The sequence below is a fragment of the Piliocolobus tephrosceles genome, chromosome 14 (assembly GCF_002776525.5).
Source record: "Piliocolobus tephrosceles isolate RC106 chromosome 14, ASM277652v3, whole genome shotgun sequence".
Classification (NCBI taxonomy): Eukaryota; Metazoa; Chordata; class Mammalia; order Primates; family Cercopithecidae; genus Piliocolobus; species Piliocolobus tephrosceles.
Window position 1 is genome coordinate 45094686 of NC_045447.1, and position 23173 is coordinate 45117858.

Below are 23173 nucleotides of genomic sequence, written 5' to 3' on the forward strand. Positions count from 1 at the left end.
AAACTTAGGCTCTGTTGAGACTATAATTTAATTACCAATGCAAAGAAAAATTAATTTTTTTGAAGATAAACTTTCATTCACTTCTTCATTCACTCACTCACTGACTCATCTACAAAGAGTTTAGTGGGTGCCAGGCATCAAGGATATAGAGTTAGACATTTTCTCTATTCTGTATTTTAATGCTATTTTTCGTTTAGCTTTTATTTAAACTTTTTATTGAATTATAATATACATTATAATTATAACATAAACAAGTCAAAAGTGTACTTTTACATCCATGTAAACAGGATCTAGATCAAGAAAACAATGTAACCAGAACTCCAGAAGCCCCCTGTGCTCATATCTAATCACTACGAATTCCACTCCCAAAGGTAATCACTATCCTGATGTCTGACACCAATACAAAAAGAATCATACAAAGTATATTATTTTAAGAAATATATAATCTTGAGGGCAAATGCTCACACAATTCCAGGACAATGTGATTAACATCAAAGCTGATTACATATGAAATGCTATAGAAAGATAAAAAATGAGAATCTAACTTGGCCTGGGCACTTTGGGAAAGGCTTCAAAGAATGTGACATCCAAGTTGAGCCCTTAGTATAAAAGGTAGCCATGACTCACGCTCTATTTCAGAAAGACAAATCTGGCAGTAATATATACAATGGCTTCTAAGAAAAATAAAAGCAACGAAATCATCAGAAGACTAATACTATAGTCTAAGCAATAAAGAGAACCTGAACACAAAGGGAAACAGAGAAGAGACAGAGACTGATAAAAGAAACCACAAGGAAAAAAAGAGCAAGATCTGGCAAATGATCTAAGTGGGAGGCAAGAGACAACGAAGAATAAAAAGTGACACCGTGATTTTGAGTGGGTGACTAGTAGAATGATGTGACTTTAATATAAATAGAGAACAAAGGAAGGGGAATAGGCTCAAGAGGGAAGTTTTAAACATTGGGAAATTACAGTGAAAATAACTAGTAGATAACTAGACAGGAAGAATAGAGCCTAAGGAAAAAGAGAAGGCTTAGATTTGGGAGCATCTGCTTACAAAGGCTAGTTGGGAGGCTGGGTGCAGTGGCTTAAGCCTGTAATCCCAGCACTTTGGGAGGCTGAGGCAGGTGGATTACTTGAAGTCAGGCGTTGGAGACCAGCCTAGCCAACATGGCGTAACCCCATCTCTACTAAAAATACAAAACAAATTAGCCAGGCATGGTGACTCATGCATGTAGTCCCGGCCAATTGCGAGGCTAAGGCAGGAGAATTGCTTGATCCTGGTAAGTGGAGGTTGAGGTGAGCTGAGATCACACCATTGCACTCCAGCCTGGGCAAGAGCAAGACTCTATCTAAAAACAAACAAACAAACACAGTTGGAAGCCTACTGGCTACCTAGCACAGTAGGTAGGACCAAGCACGCTACATTCCATAGAGTAGTTGCTTAATTAAAGATTATTGATTAGAGGCTGAAGAGATGCAGCTTTGAGACTGAAAGAGAAGCTTGAGGGAAGACTGTAGCAAGAAATGAGGCAGGAGCTAAGGAAGGAAGAGAATTGGGAGAAACTAAGAATAACAGAAGAAAAGAAAATAGGAAACCAAAAAAGGGAGTTTTAAAAACATTATGGAAAGCTTCACAGAAATAAGAATGAGGAAAAAGTGACTGAGAGAAAAAAGTATTTAAATACTTAACTGTTAATTATTTCTATCTCCCTTCTGGCCTATAAGCTCTTGGAGAATAGGAAAATGTCTTACACATAGCCCCAACGGTACCCAAAAGTACCCACTTATTAGGGGCTTGATTTAAAACTGAAAAATTGCTGGGCACAGTGGCACATGCCTGTAATACCAGCATTTTAGGAGGCCAAGGTGGGCAGATCACTTGAGGCCAGGAGTTCAAGACCAGCTTAGCCAAGATGGCGAAACCCCATCTCTACTAAAAATACAAATTTAGCCAGGCATGGTGATGCACACCTATAATCCCAGCTATATGGGAGGCTAAGGCACAAGAATCACTTGAATCTGGGAGGCAGAAGTTGCAGTGAGCCGAGATCACGGCACTACACTGCAGCCTGGGTGACGGAGAGGGACTTTGTCTCAAAAAACAAACAAACAAACAAACAAAAAACAAAAAACTCAAGTAATTACTTAAGTTGCATCCTTTTGGGTAACTTTGGCAAAAGGATTTTTTCTCACAGAGGAACAGAGGAACAGCCAGCAATGAATATTCTCATTGGTTGGATGGTCAAATAAGCAGCAGGAATCAGAGAAGGTGGTGGTAGGGAGTGAGAAAGGGTGCTTTGCTTATTACTTGGAAGCGAGTAATTTTGTATAGGAATCTGACTTATTCCGTAAGAGTTAACTATGTACCTCCCTTTATAGATACTATGCCTAACAGTTGGAGCTAAGGCCTGCAGCCAGTATCTGATACCCTTCACTAACTCTAGACAGGTTGATGATACTACGGCATCCCTTCGAAATGTTCTGTGTGCTCCTTGGAAACCAGAGCCAAATCCACCCCTCCAAACAATTCACTGCCCCAAATCCCAGTCCAGGTGCAATATCCTGTACTTCACCAGGCTCAGTCATAGCCCAGAACCAGAAGGTTTATAGATCGACCACTGATTAACATCCAGATCCAGACCATAAATGTGTCCAGAATATTTCAGAGGTAAAACAAACAAACAAAAATATCAGTATTGCTCCTGACAAGTACATGAAAGCTGCTCTTTGAAAATGTTCCCACATTGCACAGGTCAGCTTTTGGCTTCCATTGACTTCTCCCTCTTCTTTGGTGGTCCCAGAGAAGCACCAACATACCAGATAGCCTAGTTGGAGTCATCCATAGATAAGTTACCCTAGGAATCCTGTTACCACAGGGGAGACTTGGTGGCCTAGATCTCTATAAAAGCCTGAAATCCTATGGTATTGGCTGCTTGCCACATTAGCCAAAAAAGCAGCAGTGTCAATGGATCCTCACTTAGCAGCAAAGGTTCCAGCCATGGTCAGCAATGACCTTTGACGGGTCATTCAGTTGCCTCAGGTCTAGGCTACAAAGGTCATGACAGATCCCTGAAAGTCAACAGTTCTGGAAGGTACTAGAAGCTTGGCTAGAGACTCTTAAGCAAATGCTTGTACAGCTTTGTACTCAAAAATGGATTTTTCTATAATCTCACCAAAACCCTGTGAGAGAGAACAAGTCACTGTCCCCTAATTTTATAATTGAGAAGAACAATAAATATGAATTTGTTAGTTCTTTCAGATTTTAAGGGTGAGCTAATACAAAAACCCAGTTCTTTGCACTTCTATCCATCCCTAAATTTTGTTAGTAACAATTTAACAGTAAACAGATACAAAAGACACACTATTGTGAATGGGCTCTTGGGCTCTGTGTCTACCAGTCTGGAAACCCCATTTCCCACCAAGTGGACCTCAGGAAACAAAGATTTACAGGCAAGAAATACTGAGGCTTGTGCCACCTTCTTCCCTCTTCTGTCATGGGAGGTATATTAGTTTTCTAGGGCTGCCAAAACAAAGTAGCACAGTCTGGGTGGCTTAAACAACAAAAATTTATTTTTGACCAGGCATGGTGTAATCCCAGCACTTTGGGAGGCCGAGGTGGGCGGATCGCTTGAGCTTAGGAGTTCAAGACCAGCCTGGGCAACATAGCGAAACCTCATCTCTACAAAAAAATCTAAAAAATTAGCTGGGCATAGTGGCATGTACCTGTGGTCCCAGCTACTTGGGAGGCTGGGATAGGAGGATCACTTGAGCCTAGGAGGTGGAGGTTGCAGTGAGCCAAGATCACACCACTGCACTCCAGCCTGGGCAACAGAGTGAGACCCTATCTCAAAAAAAAAAAAAAATCTCACAATGCTGGATGTTAGAAATCCAAGATTAAGATGCAAGAAGGTTGATTTCTCCCAAGGCCTCTTTCCTTGGCTTGTCAATGGCCATCTTCTCTGTCTTAAATGGTCTTTCCTCTCTGTGTCTGTGTCCTCATTTCTGCTTCTTCCAAGGACATTAGTCATAATGGAGTAAAGCCCACCCATATGACCTCAGTTTATATTAATTACCCACTTAACGGCCCTATCTCCAAATAATGCCACATTCTAAGATACCTGGGGTTAAGACTTCAACATTATGAATTTTGAGGTGGGAGTGGGGACAAACTCAGCCCACGAGGGGAGGAAAAGGTGAAATCAGGAACTCAGTGGTATCGGATATTCAAAAGGCAGGGGAAGAAAGGGGACAATTCGGGGCCAGGCATGGTGGCTCACGCCTGTAATTCCAGCACTTTCGGAGGCCGAGGCAGGTGGATCACGAGGTCAGGAGATCGAGACCATCTTGGCTAACATGGTGAAACCCCGTCTCTACTAAAAATACAAAAGAAATTTAGCTGGGTGTCGTGGCGGGCGCCTGTAGTCCCAACTACTTGGGAGGCTGAGGCAGGAGAATGGCGTGAACCCAGGAGGTGGAGCTTGCAGTAAGTGGAGATCAGGCCACTGCACTCCAGCCTAGGCAACAGAGCAAGACTCAGTCTTTAAAAAAAAAAAAGGGGGAAAAGAAAATAAAATTTGAAGCTTTATTCCTAAAGAAATCACCGTTGTCATCTACTTAGCTTCATCTTTTGAATTCTTTTCTACCAACAACTTTAGTCTTTACCTAAATGGTTGAATTCCAAGGACAGAGCTAGATGTGTATATTAGAGAAGCAGGAAAGGAGGGACTGAGACCATCAGGATGCTACATGAGCTGGCAGCTCCAGAACATGCTTTCATGGCTGTGATGCTCCAAAACATGCTTTCATTGACTGTAATGGTTAATATTAGGTGTCAACCTGACTGGAGGGATGCCTAGATGGCTGGGGAAGTACTGTTTCTGGTGTTGTGAGGGCGTTGCCACAGAAGACAGAAATTTGAGTTGGTGGACTGGGAGAGGAAGACTCACCCTCAATGTGGGTGGGCACAATCCAATCAGTTGCCAGTGCAGCTATAACAAAACAGGTGGAAGGTGGAATAAATTTACTTGCTGAGTTTTCTGGCTCTCTTTTTTCTTCCCATGTGGACATTTGCTTCCTCTCCTGCCCTTGAACAGGTTCTTTGGCCTTTGGACTCTGGGACTTGCACCAGAGGCTTCTTGGGGTCCCTCAGGTCTTCAGCTGCAGACTAAAGGCTGCCCTGTCAGCTTTCCTGGTTTTGAGGCTTTCGGACTTGGACTGAGCCTCTACTTGTTCCTCTCTTTCTCCAGCTTGCAGACAGCCTATCATGGGACTTCACCGTGTAATCACATAAGCCAATTCTCTTTAATAAACTCTTTTTTATATATACATATATCCTATTGGTTCTCTCCCACTGGAGAACCCTAATAATACACTGACCAACTAGGCAAGCTACTTCCACACCCTAGAAAAAACAGCTCTTCTTTATTGCTTCAGAGGCCTGGCTGCTGTGGCCAATTTCCCCAGAGATAGGCAAGAGAAAGAGAAGAAAGGTTGCACATTAGGGCATCATTAAGGCAAAACATGGCAAATTCTAAAGAGGTTTGAAAAAATTAAAAAGAAACAGGAGTAGGAGAAAATATTTGCAAATCATAAGTTTGATAAGGGACTTCTATCCAAAATATGTAACGAATTCTTACAACTCAACAACAAAAAGTCAAATAACCCAATTCAAAAATGAGCAGAGGATTTGAATAGACATTATGGTAGTCCCTACTTAGCCACTGTTTTGCTTACCTGCAAAATTACCTGCTGTACAATACATTTTGAGAGAGATATTATTTAATTTTATATAATTAAAGGTATATCCACATACCTTTAATTACAGTATATGGTTATAATTGTTTTATTTTATTATTAGTTATTGTTGTTAATCTCTTATTGTGCCTAATATATAAATTAAACATTGGCTGGGCACGGTGGTTCACACCTGTTATCCCAGTGCTTTGGGAGACCAAGGCATAAGGATCACTTGAGCCCAGGAGTTGAAGACCAGCCTGGGCAACACAGCTCTTGTTTCTACAAAAAACTAAAAAATAAAAACTTAGGCAGCTATAGTGGTGCATGCCTATAGTCCAAGCTACTCAGGAGGCTGAGGTGGAAGGATTGCTTGAGCCCAGGATTCGAGGCTGCAGTGCACCACTGCACTCCACCCTGGAGGACAGAGTGAGACTGTCTCTAAAATTAATAAATTAAACTTTATCATACATATATATAGGAAAAAACATAGTATATGTGAAGTTTGGTACTATCCACAGTTTCAGGTACCCATTTGGGGTCTGGGAAGTATCCTCTATGTTTAAGAGGAGACTGCTAAACTCCAAAGAAGATGTAAAAATGGCCAATAAGCACATGAAAAGATACCCAACATCATTAGTTACTAAGGAAATGCAAATCAAAATCACAAGTTAGCACTTCACACCCACTAGGATGGCTATAATAAAAAAAGACAGACAATAGGTGTTGGCAAAGATGGGGAGAAAATGAAATCCTCATACATTGCTGATGGGAAGGTAAAATAGCACAATCGCTTCAAAAAACAGTCTGGCAGTTTCTCAAAATGTTAAACAATGTTACCATGTGATCCAGCGGTTCCATTCCTGAGTGTATACCCCAAAAACCTGAAAACTTATGTTCACGCGAGAACTTGTACATGAATGTTCACAGCTGCATTATTCATAATATAGCCAAAAGTACCGATCCATGCTACAACATGGATAAACCTTAACATTAAGCTAAATAAAAGAATCCAGACACAGTAGGCCACATATAATAAGAATCCATTGATACGAAATGTCCAGACAATCTACAGAGACAGCAAGTAACTTCGTGGTTGCTACAGGCCGGTAGAAAAGGGAATAGGGAGTAATCCCTAATGGGTATGGGATTTCTTTTTGAGGTGATGAAAATGTTCTGGAATTAGGTAGTGGTGATGGTTGTGCTTAATTGTATACTTTAAAATGGTTTTATGTTATGTTAATTATATCTGAATTTTAAAATATTTGTTACTAAAAACAAAAGAACAAGAATCTGTTGTCAAGCCACTGAGGGGAAATGGTATGAAAGTAGGACTGAATGAGAAGGCTGCAAGAGTACAACGGCAGTGTATCCTTGTCTCTATGTCACTTAGAATAGTAAAAAGAAGTGGAGGCAAGCTGTGTGAGCCGAGGGAAGAGCCATGGGTAGCAGGTAAAAGATAAAATTTGGAAATAAAAAATTTTTTTTCTCAACCAAAAGTGAGAATAGGCAAGTATGGGTATGAACCTCTCCTTTTCTAGAGATTTTTAGGCAAGAAAACCCACCTCATTCCTCTTCACAACTCAACTGCCCAGAATGCAAAAGGACAAGCTTCCTTACTCTACATCCTGTTCATTCATCCTGCCAACAGATATTTATGGAGTACTTTTTATGTACATAAGATAGTTACCTCATCCTTCTCTCCCTCTGAGGATAAGTGAAACTCCAGTTCCTCATTCTTCTACATCTTAGAAAGAATGTCTTTGCTTTCTCTTATCTCTCAGGAGCCCAATCACTTCCAGTGGGTTCAGGGTTGATTTGGGAAGCACGGGAACAAAATGCAGGACATAAAACAGGTTTTAGAGAGATGATGTCTTTTGATTGGGACAAGCTGAATTTGAGATGCTGATGGGACAAGTGAGTATCCAAGAAGTAGTTACAAATATGGGTTTAGGGTCTGGGCTAGAGAAAAGAGCAACCCACATATAGGTGATAGGTGACATAATAAATGATATTTCAAAAGAAAAATGTATAGATTTATATGAAAAGAGCATTGAGGAAAGAACTCTGGAAAGAACAACATTTAAGAAATGAGCAAATAGAGAAATCAGAAAAGAGAGACTGAAGACAGATCAAAGAGGAGAGTTGGAGATGGTTTCTTAGATGTTATTAAAACAACAGGGACTGTTCAGAAGTGTCAAATACTGCAGAGAGGTTCAATAAGATAAAGACTGAAAAGCAACCAGTAAGTTATCAGTTAGGAGCTCACTGATGACCTTCACAAATACAGTTTTAATGAAAAGACAATGGAATCTCTGACACAGACTTTCTCAAATATATTCCTTGGAAAACTAGTCCCACATAATGTGTCTCTAAAAGAGTGTTTCATGGTCAAATAAGTCTGCAATAAAGCTGTGCATATTATATTCCCTTCTTAAATAATCACAATAAGCCTAAGTATATTCAAGTTTCTGAAAAGTCCTAAGATATAAGGCAATCCATTGCCTTTGTGCTCTGTTGAATTCTGTTTCCCAAATTTCTTTGACATAAAACCCTGTATAATATGATACCTATTAATGACTCTAGAAATTGGAGTCCTGTGGAACATGCTTTGGAAAGTAGTGTTCTAAGATTACTGTTAAAAAGACAAGCTCTGAAGTTAAATAGATCTAGATTTGAATCCTGGTCCTAAATTTTACTAGCTTGGTGATCCTGAACAAGTTTCTATCTTTCTAAACACTCAGTTTCTTAATCTATAAAGTGGGCCTAATAACATAAGCCTAATTCACAGAATTATTTTTACCGAATTCATTAGGTAATGCATGTAAAGATACAGTGCCTAGACATAGTAGTATTTAATAAATGTGGTTACTATAATGATATTATTATTATTATGGCAAGAGTTGAGATTAAAAAGGAAAACTCTGATGCAGGTACTAAAATTTTCAATGAATAAATGGGGAATTATGGGAAAGTTGCAAGCTAATTGCAACAACGAAGGTCACTGTAGAAACAGGTTAGGCAAGGATCTAGTAATGGCTTGGAAGTGGCAGAGGGAGCCAGAGAACACCAAACCTCACTTCTGACCCAGTAATGCACAGGGCATATAAAAGGCATAGTCTCTATCAAAGAGGGCTTCAGGGAACAGCCAGGTCCAGTCAGGGTCACAAGGTAGAGAATATGTTGGTTCTGGTCTCAGATATCAAGTAAGGGCACTGCAGCTTCCCAGAGGGCAAAAACGCTCTGTTGAGAACAAGGGTTGTCTCACAGCATTCAGAGGAGCCACTAGAGCCAGGGAAGGTCACTCTGGTTTGTGAAGCAATAGTAAGGCCTGTTCTTGGGTAGGGCTTATCATGAAGTTTGAAGAGGGGTCTCAAAAGCTGTGGCTAAGATAAAAGTCTTAAAGTATTCAGACTTATGTACAGGATTTGTAATGCAACTACATTAGAAACAACCTAAAGATCCATCAGTAGGGGACAGAGTATATAAATTATAACACATCTACAGAAAGAAATACTATATAGCTATTTACAAAGCAGTAGCTCTATTTATACTAACAGAAAAACCATGCAGCTGTTAATAGAGCATGAACTCTATTTATACTAATAAGGAAAAAAATCTCCAAGATAGAGCAATAAATGAAAAAAGCAAGGTGTAGGACAATGTGTACAAAATACACATACAAGTTTGGGGGCACACACATGCTCATAAATGGACGGATTAACTCTGGACCGATTCATGAGACACAAATAACAATAAGACGGGGAAAAGGAGATGGGGGGCCTGGGAATCTGAAGTAGGGAAACTGTGCATTATATATTTATAAATACATATCTATATGTAATATCCTTTTCAATTTTATATTTTACACTTATTACTTATTCAAAACATTCTTCCATTTTTTAAAAAATGTTAGAATGGCAGTGGCTAGGGCAAGGGATGCGAAGCTGTGAGGAAAAGGAGGGATTGGAAATTGGTAGTCTCCATGAGGGCAAAGAGTTGAGAAGATAGGCAGACATGATCAGAAAAAATTTCAGAGTTTAAGATTATGGAAAGAGTATTTCCCTGGTGCAATTAAGTCTAAATGGTGCGGTTCTCAAAAGCCCTCTCCTTGAGCCTCGTTATTTTTCCCCAAGGGACCAATTTTTGAGGCTTCAATCATAGAACAAGAAGGAAGTCACTCTTCTTGGGAGGGAGTAACAAGTGAGAATGGAACTTTGCAGAAGAGTTTCGGTTTGTTCTCTGTCTTAATGATCACCCCTAAGAACATGCTGATCTACCTCTCAGGCTGGCAGCTGTAATCTTACCTCTCCTGAGACTGCTCCATTTAAACCCAGGCCTCCTATCTATTTGCTCAGTTCTGTCCCTGCTTACCAAGGCTCTCCTTCCTCAGCTTTCTTCAACAACCCAAGAGCTCCTGTCAAGTTTTCTTCCTGGCCTATCTCCATGCCTTCTCCTGAACTGTCCCTTCCACCTGGAACACCCACCCACCCGCTGCCACCGCAATCTCCATTTCTAGAGCTAAAGTCTCACCTCCTCCCCCAGATTTTTCTGCAGCTAAGCCAAATAAGGTACAGATTCATATCCACTCCCACTCACACTACCAACATTACTGCCTCATCAGCAATAGCAATGTCATCAAACACTTATTAAGTACATATGGCCATGTACTCAGCCAGCCCAGAAGACACAGAGATGACTCTATATAACCTCTTCCCTCAAGTGGCTGACAATCTTATAGGAATAGCATAAGTGTAGCTAGGTTTCTATGATTCTCAAAGTCTCTTTGATGTAATACTAGCTGAAGAAGTATAAGTGACCTATAAACTTAGGAGAAATATTCAAATCACAAATAATCAAAGAAATGCAAATTAAACAATGCTATACCATTCTTCTGTCAAATTGGCAAAAATTTTCTAAAATTAGAATACTTAATGTTGGTAGAGCACATTCAAATACTGAAAGTACAAACTGGAAAAGCTTTTCTGAAAACAAATTAAGAAGTTTGTCAGAAGTCTTTATACACACACACACACACACACACACACACACACACACACACATATATATATATATACACCCCCAAGGCCGAGTGTGATGGCTCATACCAGTAATCATGGCATTGCAGGAGGCCCACACAGGATGATCACCCGAGGCCAAGAGTTCAAGAACAGCCTGGGCAACGTAGCGAGCCCTGATCTCTATTTAAAAAATAAAATTTAAAATAAAAATCAAATTTAAATTAAAAAAAATTGGCCGGGCGCGGTGGCTCAAGCCTGTAATCCCAGCACTTTGGGAGGCCGAGACGGGCGGATCACGAAGTCAGGAGATCGAGACCATCCTGGCTAACACGGTGAAACCCCATCTCTACTAAAAAATACAAAAAACTAGCCGGGTGAGGTGGCGGGTGCCTGTAGTCCCAGCTACTCGGGAGGCTGAGGCAGGAGAATGGCGTGAACCCGGGAGGCGGAGCTTGCAGTGAGCTGAGATCCGACCACCGCACTCCAGCCCGGGCGACAGAGCGAGACTCCGTCTCAAAAAAAAAAAAAAAAAAAAAAATTATACCCTTCAATTCAGTAATTTAATCTATTTTAAGTTAAAGAAATAATCAGAAATGAAAACAGATGTATGCACAATGATGCTCATCACAGCATTATTCATAATAGTAACAAGAGGGGCCAGGTATGATGGCTCATGCCTGTAATCCCAGCATTTTGGGAGGTTGAGACAGGAAAATTGCTTGAGCCCAGGAGTTCAAGACCAGGCTGGGCAACAGAGGAAGACTCCATCTCTACAATAAATAAATCAGCCAGGTGTGGTAGCACACACCTGTAGTTCCCCCTACTTGGGAGGCTGAGGCGGGAGGATCACTTGAGCCTGGAAGGTCAAGACTGCAGTGAGCTGTGATTGTACCACTGCACTCCAGCCTGGGCAAGACCCTGTCTCAAAAGAAAAGAAGAGAAAAGAAAAGAAAGAAACAAGAGGAATATTATAAAATATCTATATGACAGAATATTAATCTATTAATAATCATTAAATTATGTTTTCAAAAATATTTAATAACCCAGAATAAAGCTCACAAAAACAAAGTGAGAAAAAAATGTTTAAATCCACACATATTATGATCTAAATTCAGTAATTTATGTTCATGTATATAAAGCTTACATAAGAAAACTTAGCTAATGTTAATAGTTAATATTCTGCTATTATTGACTTTAAGTGCTGGGCCTTGGGGATAATTACAAATAGTATTAATTAGAAGATAAAGATGCACATGGAGACTTTTGTGGAAATGATGTGGGGCATCTCTGGCTGGTTAGGCATCCACAAAAGGTTAGCTAAACACAATTTGCCAGATTCCATACTGGGCTCTAGAATATCAACCTTAAAAAGCTTAGTCTGACATTAAAGGATCTTACAAGAAGTACACAGAAAAGTAAGACACAGCAGTAAAGAAGTAACTCCATTACATCATCATGCAGTAGAAAAAAATATGCAAAGATTCTAGAAACTTTACCCCATAACTGACATGTGACTTGATTTTAAAAGATGTGAATGAAAAGTTAGCTATGTTAATTAAGAGAAAGAGCATTCTAAGCATGGGAAACAGCAAATATAAAATCTCTGAGAATTTTTGAAATATAAGTAATTCTATATGTTGGAAGCATCTCACCTAAACAGGGTAGCAAAAAGAGCCTAGCAGATAAGTGAAAATCCAAAAGTTTGATACATTACTGATGGGTTAGGAAAGAGAAAACCACTCTTAAGACATCACTAGTAGGAGTATAAATTGCTACACTCCCTATAGGAAGCATATACTTTTGGGAGTAGGCATTAAAGCCACTGACAAATATCCTTCTCTATCTCTTTAAAAGTATGTCATACTGCTCCACTTTAATTAAAACAGAACTAGCATTCAACCCAGTAATCCCATTACTGGGTATATAATGAAAAGAAAACAAATCATTCTACCAAAAAGACACACGCACTCATATATTCATCACAGCATTATTCACAATAGCAGAGACATCGAATCAACCTAGGTGCCCATCGACAGTGGACTGGATAAAGAAAATATGGTACATATGCATCATGGAATACTATGCAGCCATAAAAAACAGTGAAATGTCCTTTACAACAACATGGATGCAGTTAGAGGCCGTAATTTTAAGCAAATTAACGTAGGAACAGAAAACCAAATATCACATATTCTCATGTATAAATGGGAGCCAGGGGCCAGGCCTATAATCATGCCTGTAATCCCAGCACTTTGGGAGTCCGAGACAAGAGGATTGCTTGAGGCCAGGAGTTCAAGACCAGCCTAGGCAACATAGTGAGACCCTATCTCTACACGAAAATGTTTTAATTTGTTGGGCATAGTGGCACATGCCTGTGGTCCCAGCTACTTGGGAGGCTGAGGTGAAGGGTTGCTTGAGCCCAGGAGTTCAAGGTTGCAGTGAGCTGTGATCATGCCAGTGCACTCCAGCCTGGGTGACAGAGTGAGACCCCATCTCAAAAAAATAAAACTAAAAAAAAGTTTTAAAAAATGAGTGGCATCTAAATATTGGGTACTCATAAAGATGGGAACAACAGACACTGCGGACTACTAGAGGGAGGAAGGGGGAAGGTGGCAGGGATCGAAAAACTACCTGAGTACCATGTTCACTATGTGGGTGACAGGATCTATACTCCAAATCTCAGCATCATGCAAAATACGTATGTTAGCAAACCTGCACAAGTATCCTCTGCATCTAATTTTTTTTTTTTTTTTTTTGAGATAGGGTCTCACTCTGTCACCCAGGTTGGAGTGCAGTGGCATGAACTTGGCTCACTGCAACCTCCACTTCCTGGGTTCAGGCAATTCTCCTGCCTCAGCCTCCCAAGTAGCTGGGATTACAGGTATGCACCACCACACCCAGCTAATTTTTGTATTTTTGGTGAAGACGGGAGTCACCATGTTGCCCAGGCTGGTCTCAAACTCCTGCTGGGATTACAGACATAAGCCACTGCACCCAGCCCTCTGTATCTAAAATATTAATAGAAGTTGAAATTATTTTTAAAAAGTTAAATTTGGTTTCATGATTTTCTTTAGCTAGGAAAATGTGAGCAAAAGCGATATTAATAACTTCTGGGTAGAAGTTTTAAGAGCCAAAGTACAACTTGCTATATTTTCTTTCACTTGTTATCTTTCCCTTCTTTTTATCATTGTGACTGGCAGTGTTCCAGGTGTTGGTTGCTCCATCAGCCTGGACTGCAGAGAGAAGACAACTTTAAAGCAAAACTCCTTGACATGGAATATGAGCAAGAAACATGCCCTTGTTATTTTAAGCCACAGACAAATGAAGGGCAATTTGGCAATATTTATCAAAATTATAAATGCATATCCCCTTGGTATACTTGCAGACATGCAAAATGACATATGTACAAGGTTACTCATTTGTAACATGGTTAACAGCAAATGACTAAAAACAACCAAATGAACATCAACAAAGGACTCACTACTTGCAGAACAAATACTTCATTCAACGGAATATTACGCAGTTATAAAAAATAATGAAAAATTTTCTTCTTTCTGATATGGAAGGATCTCCAAATAGAAAATCAAGATATTCTCGGTATTATAATATACCATCTTTTGTATAAAAAGGGGTAAAGAAGCATTAGTATATTCATATTTGCTTGTACCTGCAGACAGATATTCTAGAATGATACATAGGAAACTAACAAAAAAGATTATCTTGAGTGGAGGGTGAAGGAGTGATTAGGTGGAACTTCCAATTACTTGGGGCAAGGGGGTGGTGGTGGGGCAAAAAATTCCTTGGTGTTGTGCTTAACTTCTTTCTCTCCCATAACTGAAACCAATATGCTACTAAATCTCATCTTAAGTATACATGGTATATTTCTGCTTCAATCTTAAACTGTTATCAGAACCCTCTTTAAACTCTGACTTGTTGTTCTCCTTTTGGACATTTCTAATCAGTTGCCAGTTACTTTACCTGTGTTAAGAATATCTTTACTATTGTTTTCTTATTCAATTAAGTTCTTAGTTACTCTTAGGTAAACCATGCCTCTGTCTATACGATTCCAAGCTTTGGCAACTGTTTTCAGCTAGTCTTTTTGAGAGACTCTGAATTATGATACTTCTGAAAAAGAAAAGGCCATAACTTAAACTGTGTCTTCTCCAATATATTCTTATTTTTCTAATTCAGAGCTTTCCTTTTACATGGAGAAGGTTAATTACTTTGCTTTGCTTTATAGGAAGAATTACAAGGCCCTTACTTTTAAAAAAATTAGAAATAAAAAATCAGTAAGTATTATGACATTCATTCCATGAATGTTCATTTTAAATGCTTGTTTAAGCCAGGCGTGGTGGCTCATGCCTGTAATCCCAGCATTTTGGGAGGCTAAGCCAGGTGGATCACCTGAGGTCAGGAGTTTGAGACCAGCCTGGCCAACATGGTGAAACCCCGTCTCTACTAAAAATACAAACAATAAATTAGTCGGGCATGGTGGCCCACACTTGTAGTCCCAGCTACAAGGGAGGCTGAGACATGAGAACTGCTTGAACTCGGGAGGCGGAGATTACAGTGAGCCAAGATCATACCACTGCATTCCAGCTTGGGCAACAGAGTGAGGTTCCATCAAAAAAAAAAAAAAAAAAAAAAAAAAAAAAAGCTTGTTTAGCCAGATGGAGTGGCTCACGCCTATAATCATAGCACTTTAGGAGGCTGAGACAGGAGAATCGCTCAAGCTCAGAAGCTCAAGACCAGCCTGGGCAACACAGTGAAATTCCATCTCTAAAAAGCATTAAAAAAAAATTAGCTGGGTGTGGTAGTGCGTACCTGTAGTCCTAGCTACTCAGGAGGCTGAGGTGGGAGGATCACTTGAGCCCAGGAAGTTGAGGCTGCAGTGAGCTATGATCATGCCACTGCACTCCAGCCTAAGTGACACAGTGAGACCCTATCTCAATAAATAAATAAACAAATATTTGTTTGCCTCATGTCAGTCTATATCAACAGACTCCCAGTGTTTGCAATTAGGCAGCCCTATCCATGGAAAATTTTTTTAGCATGAACCTCTCAACATATGTACATTTATTCATTTAAAAATTATATAGATGGATAGCTGCATTAATATACATTATAAAATTTAAAATGTGAAAAGCATAACTTAAAATTTTAAAAATGTTTATTAATAACAAAACATTTTTTGCTGTAACTAAAAATATTCACAGTGATACATTTTTTTAAAAACAATGTGATATAATATGCCTAACTGTTTCCTAAATCTTATTTTAATATTTTGTTATAGAATGACTTTAAGGTCTGATTGTACATTCGATTACTTCAATACATGGTTTTCATAGCTGTCACAGCTGAAAAAGATAATGATATATCAAATCTAATGAAAGAAGAGCAATTGGTCCCAACAGACTAATTATTCAGAGATTTTGTTAAACTTTAGTAATTTTTCCTCTTCTCTGATGTCAGTCAGCTGTTCTTGCAAAATCATGAGAAATATTTTCATATTTTTAACAAATAAGTTCAAAACTCATTGGAAATTGTCATTAGAAAGTTTTTTAATATGTTAATAGTCTCTTTCCAAGATTTTAGAGAATGCAGTTATGAGTTTTTATCAGTAACACTGATAAAAGAACACACACACACACATATATATATACACACACAAATAGTAGCATTTTCAAATATCCGTATTCAAAATACTTTTTCCAAGTAGCTATCTTTTCGGTAATTACTAAAACATTATCTTCTCCCTGAAGGGTCAAATTAAGAGTGCTCATATGAAGCCAGAACAATTTGAGCACTAAAATAAATGACAGTAATGGATTATAACTCACGTAATAAGTTAGAAATGTAAGAGTCATAATGCAATATTGACATAAATAAATTAATGAGAGAAAAGGGAAATCTCTTCCTAAAAACAGAATGCCAACGAATTAATATAGAAAGAATAATAGAAACAGAAAATTACCAATTGGCAAGCACCATTAGCGGTGGTAGATTCAGACAGGAAACGGCTACTTAGCTGGTAGGTAGAGATTTGATGAGGAAAGAGATACCAGCATATCCTCAGAGTACTGCACCACAAGGCACTTAACAATTACAAAGGGAAAAATGGTGCTTTGACAGTGGAGAAACCTGGCCAATACAAACTTAACCAAGTGATCAAGGCTAACATTATAAATGGTAGGACACATTGACATCAGGTACTTTCTGACGCAATGCTCTGAAAAGAGGACAGCATCATTTTATTGTGTAATTCCTGCCATGAAAGGATGGCCTCAGTCCGGACTTGAGGAAACACAGAATGAACCCAAATTGAAGAATATGCTACAAAATGAAAAGCCTATACCATTTATAACTGCTGAGGATGGGAAACACTGAAGGACGTAAAGAGATATCATGACTAAATGCAACATGTCATCCTGGATTGGATTCTGGATTAGAAAGGAAAAAGGGACATTGTTGGGATGGCTGGCAAAATGTGCATAGGGTCTTGATAATAGTGTTGTTATTGTTGTTTGGCAGATTTGAATGGTTATACTGTGGTTATACAGGACAGTAGCCTTGTTTATAGGGAAATACAAAGGAAGATTTAGGAATGACAGAATATCATGTCTCCAATTTTCTCTCAAATGATTCAGAAAAAGATTGATCATAATGGAGGGAAGGAAATGAAGTAAATGTGAAATGTGAATAGTTGGAGCATCTGGGTGAGGAGACATAGTAGTTCTTTACTGTTTTTGCAACTTTTCCTTAAGTTTGAAATTGCTTCAAAATTAAATTAATTTTTAAAGTACATGTGCACATATGTGAGCATGATTGCACTTTTAATATCTGCCAGATATTATACTACCGAGAGCCAATTGTCATTAAACATGTAACTTCAATAAATCATTATATCAAAAAGATACCTGCACCCATATGTTTATTGCAGCACTATTCACAGCAGCAAAAATATCATGGGCTGAGTATAGTGGCTCACACCTGTACTCTCAGCACTTTGGAAGGCCAAAGTGGGAGGATCGCTTGAGGCCAGGAGTTCAAGACCAGCCTGGGCAATACAGCAAGACCCTGCCTCTACAAAAAAAAATTTTTTTTTTTTTTAATTAGCGAGGCATGGTGATGCTTGCCTGTAGACCCAGCTACTAAAGAGGCACAAGTAGGAGGATTGCTCGAGCCTAGGAGTTCAAAGCTGCGGTGATCATGCCACTGAACTTAGGCTGGGCAAAAGAGCAAGACCTCAACTCAAAAAAAAAAAAAAAAAAAAAAAAAGAAAAGGAAAAAGATATGGAATCAACCTAAGCGTCCATCAACAGATGTTTGGCTTTTAAAAATGTGGTGTATATATACATACACACACACACACACACACACACACACACACACACACACACAAACACCATGGGATACTGCATGGTCTCACTTATAAGTGGGAACTAAATAATGTGTACATATGGATTTATAGACACTATGGAATAATAGACACTGGAGACTTAGAAGGGTGGAAGCAGGTAAGGAAAGAGAAATTACTTAATGGAAATAATGTACACTATTCGGATGATGGCTACACCCAAAGCCCAGACTTCACCACTATGCAATATATCCATGTATCAAACTTGCACTTGTACCTCCTAAACTTACATGGAAAAAAAAAAGCACCTTCTGCCTAAAGACTGCCTACCTCCTGACACACAGATAAAGACACTTTAAACTTGTAACACTGAAAATGAAAAATATTTATCTTTGTTTTTACATTTTTTTATGTTGTTTCAGATCTTAGTGTGTTGATGCTTTGGTACTTCAACTGGCAAATTCCATAGATATTTTTGTACCCTGTTTTGGCCCCTACAGATTAGCCAGTATGAACTGGCTAGGTAAGGGAGACAACTATCCTAATGGGCTTGAAATCTTCTCTTGCCCTAAATGCAAACTGCTTCAAAGAGACAATGAACGGTAATTGAAAATAAGCATCTAACTTTATGGTCAGGCTCTCAGCCCACTAGGTCTATTTAATTTCCATTCATCAGCACAGAAGAAAGCCACTGGCCGCTTCCCATCCCTTAAAGCTCTGGCTTAATTGTCATGCATTCCCAGAAGCACACTGTAAGAAGATGACTAATCACTGATTGCTTCTCCAGCACCATATGTCTCCCAATTTCAAAGGAAAAATTGTCCCAACCAGTACTAGAACAGATTTCCTACCTCCTGCAGCTGGAGTCGAACCTTGGTAACTGCTCGGATCCAATGTGCTCTGGCTTGGGTAAATGGTGAAGATACATTCTCCTCAGGAAAACTTGTAACAGAGAAAAAGTACATTTCTTAAAAACAGCCAAGGCCACAAGGTGACACTGCTCAAGGCAAGACTGCCAAATGTCTAAAATAAAATGGTTTGTACTCATGCCTACACTTATTTAGTGATTCAGGCTACTAAAACAGCATAGTACTGAATATCCAATGTGAAAACAATTCCTCTCTAAAACGGTAACTCCTTTTAGCTTCTCATCTGTTCCCTCTTTTATTTATTTATTTATTTTTTTGAGACAGGGTCTCAAAAAAAGACCCTGCCCAGGCTGAAGTGCAGTGGCATGATCATGGCACTCTGAAATGACAATTCCTTTTAGCTTGTCATCTGTTTCCTTCTTTCCTACTCCTTTTTTTCATTTACCCAATGTGGTGGCTCCCTGGAACACTCCGGGATCAGGACTCTAGAGGCAATGGCAGGAGCCTTGAGTCAATACGTAGCATAGAAACCATGCAGAGAGAGGTGGAATAAGCCTTTCAATCCCTTTCACTGCACTTCTCAAAACAATCAGTTCCCTTGGGGGTTTTGCATAGCATCCTTAGGGCAGAATTTTGTTCCTGCAAACCCTTCCTGCTCCACTAAGTATTTTAGAAGTCTTACCCATTCCTTTTTACGTGAAAAGTGCCAAGAAAACAACAACAACAACAAAAAAAAAACACAGCCTTTCTACTGCCATGATCTTGTTCCTTGAGCTGCTTCTAGAACACCCTCAGTAAAATGAACAATACACATAACAAAATACCTTTGAGACAGAAACACTACCCTGCATTAGAACAATTCATTATCCACACTAACTAGAATAGTGGTTAATTCTTGGCAACAGTGTTTCTCCTTTCTCTCTTTGAGGTCTACAGTCAATTCAGCAGACAAGTGTCCACCATCTAGACATGTAAAATATATGGTTGGTTCCGATGCCAACTAAATGTGTCAACTGTTCTAAAACATTTGTGGGCACTTCTGGCCAAGGTAGAACTGGATTTCACTCTCACAGATAGGACCTGAGAGGACACAACCAGTAGAGAAGGACAAGGACTCGTGCTGGGCACTTCTGCTTCTCCACAAGGAGCTCTGCCCTGATAATAGTGACTGCCAAGTCTAAGGTCTATGGAGAGCCAGAGTCAGTTTTTCAGTGGGTCATCAACCCAATAAGAAGCCTGGTCTGCAGCTCACCTCCTGGATGTCCCATCTATTAGATGGGCTACCAGAGATGACTAAAAATCAAAAAAGGGAAGAAGAGAGAAAATAAGTTAATATCTTCAGAAAGGTTTGCGACTCATCTATTAATCCAGTAGTAAAGTAGAAGCATCAGCCACTCCCTAATTTTTACCACGTAATCCGCATTCAGTGCTCTGGTCTTTCAGTGAGAGGCTTTATTATTAGATCTTGAAATTTGAAAGTCTACGTCATACCCATCCCTTATCACTCTACCCCAGTGGGCAACTGTCCCTCCAGGGGAAATCTGTCAGGAGACAGTTTTAGTTGTCATAGCTGAGGGTTGCGAGGATTGCTACTGGCATCTAGTGTGTAGAGGCCAGTGACGCTTTTAAACATCCTATAATATACACAACAAAGAATCACCTGGCCCAAAGTGTCTCCAGTGCTGAGTCTGAGAACTCTGGCTCTGCTCTAACCTATTGTCTAGTCTAACCAATTTAGCTAGTAATAACATTCAGACTCTGTACTCGGCTTCATTATAAGATGTTAAAGAGGACACATTTTAAATTTTTCTTCCCATGGATATGAATTGGCAGACACATTGCTAGGACCTGAGGAGGTCGAGGGGTGGGTTACATCTGACTTCTAGATCAATTCTTTCTTAACTCTGTCCTGGGTGTCTTAGCCAGGGAAAAACAAAACAAAATGTTCACCAAAAAAAGTTATAACAGAAATCATTGTTATTTTCCAATGGGATTTACCCTGAAGTTCCTCCTAATTACCTGGTATTTTCAGGCTGATTTCTAATCCTCTAGCCCATACCAGCAGAATAGGTACCAGGTCACTGTTCTGAGTAATTCAACACACATACACATATACCTGTACATAAGTCATGCACACACACTGACCCTGACCAACCCCTTTGAACAAGTTTGGGCCAGAGGCCAAAGTAGCATTCTTAATAGGTTAGGAAGTCAGCCAAAGTACCCACAACAGCCCCAGTGGATGAAATAACCCAACTCAAGTCAGTTCCTGACTCAGAGGCTGCCATATACAAGGTCAACTAGTAAGCTATGAACTGCAGACTCAAGAAGTCCTGGTACACTGCAGCTCACTAACGACAAAGAACCCAAGTGCTGGCCAGGTGCAGTGGCACACACCTGTAATCCCAGCACTTTGGGAGTCTGAGGCAGGTGGATTGCTTGAGCTCAGGAGTTCAAGACCAGCCTGGGCAACATGGTGAAACCTTGTCTCTACAAAAAATACCATTAGCCAGGTGTGGTGGTGCACAGCTAGTAGTCCCAGGGACTCAGGAGGCTGAGGTGGGAGAATCGCTTGAGACCAGGCTGTCGAGGCTACAGTGAGCCAAGATCGAGCCAGCCTGGGCAATAGAGTGAGACTCAATCTCAAAAACAAACAAAAACCCAAATGTTCTTCAGGGATCTCCAAAATATCTTGGAAAGTACACCATAAATCAAAGGAAGCAATATAGAGTTGAGCCTGGGGGTGTTAACTACCACCATACCCAGCTGCAGGGAAACAAATGACAATCACTTATTTTCAGCAACACCACAGGGCAGGTACTGAAGAAGCCATGTGAGCTCCTCAAGGGAGCTGTTGCCTACCTTTCCTGGGGACCTAGGAAGTGGTCTTTGTGCAGCATCAGATCTGGGGGAGGGTGGGTTGTGGCATCTTCTTTCGTCTCCTTGGGTTCACATGCTGCCTCCTTCTCTGCTTGAACTGTCACCTCCAAGGGTTTCTCTTGTTCTCTGAAACCTGCTTGGCCATCTCTGGACAGGCTGTTAGAGCTGTGGCAAGAATGAATTGAGTCCCTCTCCCGATGGTCGTCATCTTGTTCATGATACTGGTCTAGTTCACTTAGCTGAGAGCTTCCTTGACTCACATTACAGGAGGAGCCATACCTACTGCTGCTGGTGGGGCTGTGAGAATGACAGAAAGATAGAAAAGTAAATAAATGCAATCAAGGACCAGGACAAACGCATGGAGACATCCAGGAAATAATGACTATATCAGTAGCAAGAATCAAATAGGAGGTTCCTAGAATTAGTCTCTATTTAGCAAAAACACAACAGGAAAACAACACAACATGCTGGGTTCTCCAACGACACTTAACCTCAGCCCTGTACTTGACTTTGAAGGATATTTTATCTTAATAGGCTATTTGTGAGCAGGATTAAAAATTATTAAAATGGCCTGTTACTTGTTCCTAAAATTCTTTATTCAGTCTTCTAAAGAAGCTTGTCCAGTGGCTGTGATTAAATTCTTTTAAATTTCCACACAGTAAAATGGAATGAATGAACTCCACTCTTTTTCTATTACTTATTAGACTGAGGTCATTATCTCTTCCTCTACAACTATAAATGTGTATTCTTGTACCTTAGGATGAGCAAAGGAGAGTAGATATGTTCCTTCAATTATCATCTCAGTTTCCTCATCCGCAAGACGAGTTAATAGAACCCATTGGAAGATGGAGGCCAGGACCAAGAGATTCCACAAAGGAATGGACTCATCAACATAAGTGCTACAATGTTATCCCTGGCAGCATAGGAAGTGTCCCAAAGATGAATATCTGTAACTGAGCTTCTTTCAGGGCAAGGCTCAGTTTTGGAAAGAGTGGACAAAGTCCAACTCCAGGATCTGGGTCAGAGCTGTATTCATGTATCTCTGTATCTGAAGACCAGCAAGCCAGTCTTTTCTCAATCACCTGTATTCCCATGTCCAGAAAGTTATGAGAGAAAGCAGTCGTAGCAGAGAAAGTGACAGTGGCAAAAAGGGCAGAGTGGTGGAAAGAAGAGCAGTACCTAGAAGTTACTTCCTTGAGTTTTGTGGCCGTATCATCTAAGGGCTTCAGTTCTTTTCAAGAATTTTCTTACCACAGAGTCAAGCCTTTAAACTAAAGGGCTTGTGTTTACCCTTGGTCAAAGAAGAAAAATCA

The 23173-nt window shown here is 39.8% G+C and overlaps 1 protein-coding gene across 3 annotated transcripts in view; it reads right to left on the minus strand.

Annotated features, from left to right (window-relative positions):
- Window positions 1–23173, minus strand: part of UNC13B (unc-13 homolog B) — a 247593-nt gene that overhangs the window by 77105 nt on the left and 147315 nt on the right. For all 3 annotated transcript variants that reach the window (XM_023203253.2, XM_031933996.1, XM_023203254.2), the window contains 2 exons: window positions 21843–22157; window positions 18963–19053 (listed from right to left, as the gene is read on the minus strand). In XM_023203253.2, the coding sequence (XP_023059021.1) occupies window positions 18963–19053; window positions 21843–22157 (406 nt within the window). The remainder of the gene's footprint in view (window positions 1–18962; window positions 19054–21842; window positions 22158–23173) is intronic.